Genomic DNA, 9128 nt, shown 5'->3' on the forward strand with positions numbered 1-9128 from the left:
GCTGTTACGGCTAACATTTTGTTATTCTGGTTTCAGGCGGGATGAGAAAACACTTCAAACATATACAAGAAGATACTGTATAAACACACATTAGCAGGACTAAGTTTATTTTTTTAAAATAATTACAATTTCTGTTCATTAATTTACTTGTTTATTAGAAATCAAACATAAAGATGCACTGTACTTCAGACATGTTATGCAGAATTTTCCATTACAATCTGGATACTTCCATCGACCACAGTTTTCGAGTGGTCATAGCTGAATCCTGGCACCCTATTAAGAACAAAAGCTTTGAACCCCCATTTATGTGGTTTACTAGGATTGTATTCTTTTAGTGAAGATCTGCACTTTGTTGGAATAATCTGTTCATTAACAGCTAAAAATTCCTCTTATTGGTACTCGCTACAGTCTTTCATGCAACTGGTCTAGCAGTGGGCGAATTTTGAAAAGTTTGTCATGGTTGGGGTCACTAGCAGGGACTAGATTACTGTTATCACAAAAGTGTATGAAGCATTTGATTTCCTTCCATTGGTTACAGATCATTATGTCACTTACAGCAGGGTGGCCCAGATGTTGAGACCAATAATGCCTTGTTGCTGGGAGTTGAATAATGGACATTGGCATGGTCATACCAGTAAAGTGTTCCATTTCGTCAACATTAACATATTGGGTTGCCATTGTACAGAATACAAATTAGTTTGTTTTGTTATGTACTACACTACGTCTTCAGTAAAGAAGTACTGAAAATATTCCACAGGATTGTCAAGATCCAGTAATGATTGGTATTACCGGTGAATTTTATCTCTTCATCTTTTCTAATCAAGTGTCCTACTTTCCAGTGTATTGTAGGTTTCTCCACCTTAGTAGGAGGTTTTGAAATTCATTGCTGTGCTTTAACCCTATCTGCAACACCATTATCATCAAGGTTACAATCAGCAAAAAGCCTCATCTCAATGTCATCTTCTGACTCTGATTCTGTTTCTGGTATCACCGTTCTTAACATTATAGCTCTTAGGTCTGATATTATCGTAACTATCTGACTCTGAACAAAGCACATCTTCATTTTGAAAACATTGTTCTGCAGAAAATGTTTCGTCATCTGACATATCTGGGTCTTTGCTAACATTTCCATCCTTAGTGACTCTTATTGTGGCAGAAGAGCTGTAAAACTTTGTTTCATTCATTGCACTAACACAGCTGGAAAGAAGCTGCGAAAGTTAGGTTATGATGAATGTTTACTGTAAGCTACCAATAATGCATGTTGTGCCATACGTATCACAAACTGATTTTTCAATGTTATATGTATTCTAATTGACAGATATCAATATAATAGAGGGAAACATTCCACGTGGGAAAAATATATCTAAAAACAAAGATGATGTGACTTACCTAACGAAAGCGCTGGCAGGTCGATAGACACACAAACAAGCACAAACATACACACAAAATTCAAGCTTTCGCAGCAAACTGTTGCCTCATCAGGAAAGAGGGAAGGAGAGGGAAAGACGAAAGGATGTGGGTTTTAAGGGAGAGGGTAAGGAGTCATCCCAATCCCGGGAGCGGAAAGACTTACCTTAGGGGGAAAATGGACGGGTATACACTCGCACACATACACACATCCATCCATACATATATAGACACAAGCAGACATATTTAAAGACCCCTAAGGTAAGTCTTTCCGTTCCCGGGATTGGGATGACTCCTTACCCTCTCCCTTAAAACCCACATCCTTTCGTCTTTCCCTCTCCTTCCCTCTTTCCTGATGAGGCAACAGTTTGTTGCGAAAGCTTGAATTTTGTGTGTATGTATGAGTCTGTTTGTGTTTCTATCGACCTGCCAGGGCTTTCGAATGGTAAGTCACATCATCTTTGTTTTTAGACTAATTGACAGATATATACACTTACATCTTTACAATTAGCCACATATGTCCTTTCCCCCTAGAAATTATATAAACTCCAAAGTCAAATGTTTACTGTGTCAAATACAACTTTTCATATGACCAAACTTGACATAAACGGCTCGCAGCGCAAAGCAAAGATTCTTACTACATAGCTCCTTACTCTCAACAGATGGCATTCATTGTTTGCAGAGATATTCTTAACAGCATACCATATCTGTCCCAACATGCGTGTACAAAATATATTTTCAAATATGAGCTCCACAATGAGGAAAATGGTATGTGCTACATCTGAGCCAGTATGCGGTAAGGGGTTAAGTACTCAAAAAGTGAAAAGAAAAAGAAACAATCAAATAAACAAAACATTTTCATTCTGTTCTTTTCTTTTTCTTGATGTCTCTCTTGATTTTCGCATATAGTTTCTAGAACAATGGTTGTGTCATTTAGTTTATTTTGTGCTGCTTGTAACTTTGCTTTGTCTGTCAGATGCTCACGCCAGTCATATCATTGACTTTGAGGGCAATGTTTTTCTCCTTTATTTCAGATAAGTGTGTTGGTGGCACACGATTCCAATTTGGTATCCATTCCCCCCCCCCTCCCCCCCCCCCCCCCCCCCCCATGATTTTTCTTTCATGAAAGTATCTTTTGATTTTCTAAAATATTTTTTTTTCTCTGTGCTGCTCCTTCATCTTTCTTCCTCTCTTCATATTCTTCTTTCCTTTGCCTAATACCCACTTCTTGCAGTTGTTTTCTCCTCAAGTCTAATTAAGTAACTATTTTCAAAAACTCTTTGTGTTATAGGAACTTTTTCCATGGTTTGAAAGAGAATTTTTAGCATTAAAAAAATCCTCTTTCTGGATCTGCATTGCCTTGTGGCAGTCTAATAACTCTTTCACCAATTTATTCAGATTTGGGAATGTAGCACTATCTACAGAATTTTTTTCTGAGAGCTTTGAATGATATTTGCAGTCCATGATTCACATTTGTTTGCTGTTTGAAAGAACCTACTCTCTTGCACTATTGATTGTTGAATGGTAATTTTTGAAGGTAGTGTCCCCCCCCCCCCCCCTCCATAAAATTGTCTCATACTAAGAACTGACTTCTGCATTTCAGGTACTAACTTTATGAGAATTTTCCTTGTTTCATTTCCAGTTTCCATTCCATCATCGGTCACTTCAGTTTACTATCAGGGAATTTCTATACAATATCCGAAATACTGCTGTTTTGTAATTCTTTAACATGAACAAAACACCCATGAAGGATCTTTGTCAGCGATGTCATCTCATCAACTAAGACACAAATTAGATCATGTAACTGAAGTAAAATTTTGTCTTACGTACTTTGTATAAGATTAATTTTACCAGATCAAGAGTTACCACCTGTTTTTTAATCACTCTTTGGCAACTCAAGAAGTATTTTCAAAGAACAGGTCACTGACGTAAAATTCTTTCAGTGCATGGAGGAAGTGTTGGCCATCTACATTGCGCATGTCTGATATGTTTCAATTTTGGATGAAGATCATCATGAATTTTTTAAATTCATGTATTATGTAGAGTGCAGCTGCCAATATGAGTTAGTTGCAGATAGTTTAAAATCTTTTTTGTTCCCTAATAATTCTACCAACTGCTTCATTTACATTTGGTCTATCACTGCCCAACATGATTAAAAATTTTTATAGGCCAGTTGATGATCATCCAACAGCTTTCGTGATACTCTATGATCTATCTTTTGCTGTAGCATAAGACATCAGGTAAGTGTTCAAGTAATGAATTTTAACTTCATCATTGACATGTGACCAGTACCTTACTTTTATATCTAGCTACTTTTTTTTATTTCCCTATTAATTCATCATACACAAAAGTATAAGAACCTGATTTTTGCAGTTCATCTAATGATAGTATGTGGGAATGTGGCCGTATGGTGTCTGATATCAGATAGGAAAATTCTGATGCAGATAATGCCAATTTGGGCAATGGCCTTGCCGCAGTGGATACACCTGTTCCCGTGAGATCACCGAAGTTAAACGCTGTCGGGCGTGGCCAGCACTTGGATGGGTGACCATCCAGGCCGCCATGTGCTGTTGCCATTTTGCGGGGTGCACTCAGCCTCGTGATGCCAATTGAGGAGCTACTCAGCCGAATAGTAGCGGCTTCAGTCAAGAATACCATCTTACGACTGGGAGAGAGGTGTGCTGACCCCACGCCCCTCCTATCCGCATCCTCCACCAAGGCTGACACGGCGATCGGATGGCCACTCGTGGCCTAACGACGGAGTGAGTGAGATAATGCCAATTTTCCAGCAATTATACTATTGGGTAACATTACCATGAATAGCTTCAAGTTATCAACAGAACTCCACCTGAAATTATTGCAAGCCCCCTTTGAAGGGCAAAGAAGTTTAGCTGTTGTTGTGTTATTCCTACTGCACCAGCAGACTATTGTTGGTTTATTACTTTTGTATGCATTGGAAGAGATACTTGCATAACAAGCTGACTTCCTGACATTACGTCTTCAGTATTCTTTTTATGCATCTCGGTTTCATAATGGCGAAGAAGCTAAGTCCATTTTTGTCAGACCTAACATTTTTCTTCTGACATTTAGATACCACACTACATTTTGATCATAAGTATTACATCAATCTTGAAGAAAATGTTCATCACAGTCCTTAACCTGAACCATGCTTTGCTAAAAGAAATTAGGTTCTTTGGCATTTTTATGCTTCATGTTCAGGCTAAAAATAAAAGTGCAGAAATGACACTTGTTTCACACAGTAAAAACAATAACTCATATTTCATGCAACCATTTGTTTATTTTGCCTTCAAAACTCATAAAACTTTACAGAAAGTTTTAATTACTTCACACTTTTTAACACTGTGTGTTCATACAATTTACACACATGCAAGATCACGAAAATAAGATAATTGGATAGTGATTAAATAAATACATCATTGTTCAGCCATTGCTTAAATATACATGTGTGCCCAACACACTGTTCTGCACTGTTGGTAGAGGTGTCATCTTGAGCTCACCAAAATAACTCAAACGGTAAATGTGGGCTTATGGTGACGTTATGCTCAAGGATGCTAATCTGTCCAGCAATACAGATTTATGCAGTGTGTTTAACATTCAAAACATTTTGTTACTTGTAAATGGACTGATGCTGCCATCTAGCAATAATAATAAGTACTACTACACTACACAAAATTTTTGAAATTTTGGCAAACAGAATAAAACTCAAAACATGAAAATGAATTTATTATTTTTTAAGCCAAGAATACAAATTTCAAAAAAAGTGGGAAAGGAGGACACATAAATAAAATGTAGGAGCATTCATGCTAAAGTAGAAAAGGAGGAGGAATGTGATGCACCTGAATGTTTCACAGACCAGCTAAACTCCAGAGAACATAGCCGTCATCCCGCAAATGAAAGTTTAAAGGTCATCACATGTTTCTGGCCACCATGTATACACATAAGCATGTCAGACAGTATTGAGATGGCAGTACATTGTTCCTTTTTACTTTATATCTTGTTTTCCTTATCATTGGCAGATGATGGCAAATAAAAAAAAAACCTGTTTTTCTCCTTCAGCCGTGCTGACTTTTCCACTGTTCAAAAATTCTCACTAAACATTGTTAACCTGTTTATGCCCAGTGTAGACTGTTACGTTATCCAGCTGCACATCATAAGATTCCTCTGAAAACGGCTGAGACAAAGACGAAAAAGTCTTAACCTCTTCACTCCTGAGACGAAAAAAATTCACAGGAAATTTTTCTTTTCCTATTTTCCAACAAACTAGTATACAAGCATGACACATATGCCAAAGAAAAAAAAAATTGGTTATTCACTAGGGCATAAATGGAGGTCCACAGTTATCATGATAATGTACTTGTCTTTGATTACATTTATCTCTCTCTTCCTCAGTAAAAACATTTTTTTTTTTCAACAAAATAATTATTTTATTGTAAACTTAACTACATGTTAATTTACACAGAAAATAAGTATTTTAATTTCAGTATTTTTAAATACAGTGTTTCCAATACAGGTTTCTGTTGATACTCCACAAATGAAAGAAAATAAAAATATCATGCAACAATTTCTGCCAAATAATAACTTGATGTTGCCCAAAAATGCATCTTTACTTTTTGTGATAGGCTTCAATACAATTATTTTTCATGACACACAAATACATTTCACATTTGATGCAGATGACCCTTGTCTTGGAACTGCAGCCATGATTCCTGTATTTTGAGGCATTCTTTGCCTCAACTAATTTTGGTAAATGGACTACATTGTCAAACCTAACTTTTGCAGTTGGTTGTGACAGAACTCTTCTTGGCGTTTTATCCATATTTTGTACATCATCTACATCTTCACTATCGGAGGAATTGACTACTGAAGGGCGTCCTCTTCTTCTAGCTACAGGCTCAACATATTCGTAATTAATCATAGCTTTGCCTACGTGCATTTTGTAATCCATCAGTGACAACCTTCTTTGTTTGGGTATTTCATTTTCTGAGCACCATCTGTGGTACATCACCCAACAATTGACAATCATGAGATGTATAAAATGGTTAAACATTCTTACAGGCCATTTTGATGTGTGAATGTAGCATCTGTAATATGACAAAAATCTATCACAGAGATCAACACCTCCCATGTTTTCATTGTAAAGCTTCACTGCCACTGGCTGAGGAACATCTATCTTCTTTTTGTGTTCTCTTGACCACCTCTTACATGTGGTTGGAGGGCTGCTTCCAACACATGATGAGAGTATTAGGACACTTCTGTTGTCTTTCCACTTAATAAGACAAATTTTATCATCTTCCCTAACCCATTCTTCCCATTCCCCCCTTTGAAATAGCATGTCATTTTTCAGTTTCTTCACTATTGGACCCAACCTGTTCTTCATAACTGTACCTGTCTGATAAATTTTCCTTCCCAGCAACATGTCTACAGATTTTACACTTGTGAAAAATCTATCAGTGTATACACAATGCTGGTTGTCTCTAGGAACACTTTCTGTCATCATCTTAACAACTGCTGCACTGAGACCATATTCTTTCATATCTTCAGCTGACACAGTACCTGACCCAGCATGAAACATGAAGTCTAACACAAGGCCATCAGGTGCAGCCAGAACGAAGCATTTTAAACCTAATGGATTAGGTTTTGATGGTACGTAAGTCACAAAGCCACATTTACCAGAAAATGGCACCATCTGTTCGTCAATGGAAAGATGATGTGATCTTGGAAGGGTCAGACACTTCTTCTGCACACAATCAAGAAAAGGTTTTACCTTCCAAAGCTTCTAGTGGTGCTCACTTGTGTTATCCACAAAATGCATATAATTTCTCAGTTCATAGAAACGGTCTCTTGTCATACACTTAGCAATAACTGGAACCTGAGTATCTTGCTGCCAGTACAGCTTACTTTGTGCATAGCCCAGAACTCCCACAACAACATGTATTCCAGCTAAATGCAACATTTCTTCTCCACTGGTGTTAACAGATTTATGTTGTCATTTTTGAACTGAATACAAATTGGTTTGTTGTGCATGTTCTTCCCAGAATGTCAGAGGAAGGTATTCCAAGAAAGATTCAAAAATTCCTCTCTCTTCTTCATAATCTGGAAGATGGATTTCGCTCTCACAAGGATTCGAATACGGCCTTTCATTCTTCCTCCACTTCATAGGTCGCACTGGCAGATGTTGTGGAACAAGAATTTCGTCTTGGGGATCTGCAAATAAATAAAATTGTAAGAAAAAAACATGAGTAAGTTAGCTAGATAATTTATAATATTATTGATCATTACTATGTGGGGTAAACCTACCATTTCTATCGTCTAATTCTTCAGAAGAATCCACAGTCTCATCTACTGTTGCTTTATCTTCATCATTGGCTTCAGGTTCAACAGGAAAATCTCCAGTCAAAAATGAAAATTCGTCATCTTCCCCATCAGATAATTCAGCATTACTGTCGTTCAGAAGCACTTCCAACTGCTCGTCTGTTAATGTTTCATTCGTATCTGTAAAGTATAAAAAGGAGAGTTACTTCAGTACTCTACTGTCGAAGACGAAATTGAAGTCAGCAAATTCATATTATGACCTGAGATCCACATACGAGGACCTTCAGAAAATGAGTTATTTCATAGTAATAAACAAAATATATTCAAATCGGAACTAACTCTCAACATCTAGAAGAGTTAACACACTTTAAAAAAAAATCACAGCATTTTAGACTTATTATTTGAGCATAATAATTATTTACATACCTTTCTAACTTCAGCAGTCATTTTGAGTGCACTGCCAGCTGTAAACAAATACATCAGTCGTTCCTTGCGAGGTGCTGCGCTCTCGTGTTGAAACTGAGAAATAAAGGTCCACGCTGGTGGACCAAGGGTCTGTAAGCGGAAAAATACGCGTATTTGCGGAGAAAAAAAATAACGAACGTAGGTTCACATTTGTGGACCGCTGGAACGAAGAGGTTAAAACAACTGTTATTCAGCCAGAAATACCGGTTGCAATAATGACAGCAAAGAAAACTTTTATAATTAGAAAGCTACTTCCTCAAAAACCACGACATACTGGAGAGAAGAATTAGAACGGCAAAAGAAGGAAGAGGAACAGTGCAAATCTCTCATTGTGTTAGTTATCAGTAAAATTTTTGTGATTTTGTCTGGTAAGAACCAATTCTCTAACAAAGGATATTACTGTATCCCGTGTCTGCAGAATAATACTGCAGCACCAAAACATGAACGAGAGAGAAAGAAAAAAGAAATCTTAAGTCGCAAAGGAAATGCGCCATATACAACAACAAAACACAGTGCACATACAATCGCCTGCCAACAGCAAAGTGTGTCAAAGGCTTTAGGAAGAATATGCAATGCTTCCTAAGAACAAATTGCCTTCGATGAGCGTGACGTGACAGCTGTTTACATTAGATTCGTTTGAGCAGTTGCGGGCGGGCTCTTGCATGGGCAGTTGAGTCGCGTATGACTCCCGCTTCTGGCTACAGTTGTGTGGCTGGGCGCCACTAAATAATATTGCCGCGGTTCGGAAATATCCTAGATCCGGGACTGATGCACAGAGCAGTCTGATTGTAATGGGGAGGTGGGTAGCCTCCCCGTGATCTGTGCTTACGTTCAGTGATTTCGGTATTTCCTCTTCATTTTATTGCTCTCACATTAAATGGAAACGAAACGGATTTCAGTGGCCGGGAGCTACCAAATTAATT

At 37.6% G+C, this 9128-nt stretch overlaps 1 protein-coding gene and 1 pseudogene across 1 annotated transcript; one reads left to right on the top strand and one right to left on the bottom strand.

Moving 5' to 3' along the window:
* Positions 1-3865: 3865 nt before the first annotated feature.
* On the top strand, positions 3866-3983 carry LOC124551429 (annotated as a pseudogene).
* Positions 3984-5985: 2002 nt separating this feature from the next.
* Positions 5986-8216, bottom strand: LOC124551277 (piggyBac transposable element-derived protein 3-like). Its single transcript, XM_047126278.1, has 3 exons — positions 8167-8216; positions 7726-7920; positions 5986-7632 (listed from the first exon to the last, which is right to left on the bottom strand). The coding sequence occupies exon 3, from the start codon at positions 7112-7114 to the stop codon at positions 6032-6034; it is 1083 nt and encodes a 360-aa protein (XP_046982234.1). The 5' UTR covers positions 7115-7632; positions 7726-7920; positions 8167-8216; the 3' UTR covers positions 5986-6031.
* Between the last annotated feature and the right edge of the window lie 912 nt (positions 8217-9128).

The sequence above is a fragment of the Schistocerca americana genome, chromosome 9 (genome assembly GCF_021461395.2).
Source record: "Schistocerca americana isolate TAMUIC-IGC-003095 chromosome 9, iqSchAmer2.1, whole genome shotgun sequence".
Lineage (NCBI taxonomy): Eukaryota > Metazoa > Arthropoda > Insecta > Orthoptera > Acrididae > Schistocerca > Schistocerca americana.

What these genes read in the sequence shown, in the direction of transcription:
- LOC124551277 (XM_047126278.1), bottom strand. Translation starts at nt 7,114, where the DNA reads ATGGTGCCATTTTCTGGTAAATGTGGCTTTGTGACTTACGTACCATCA.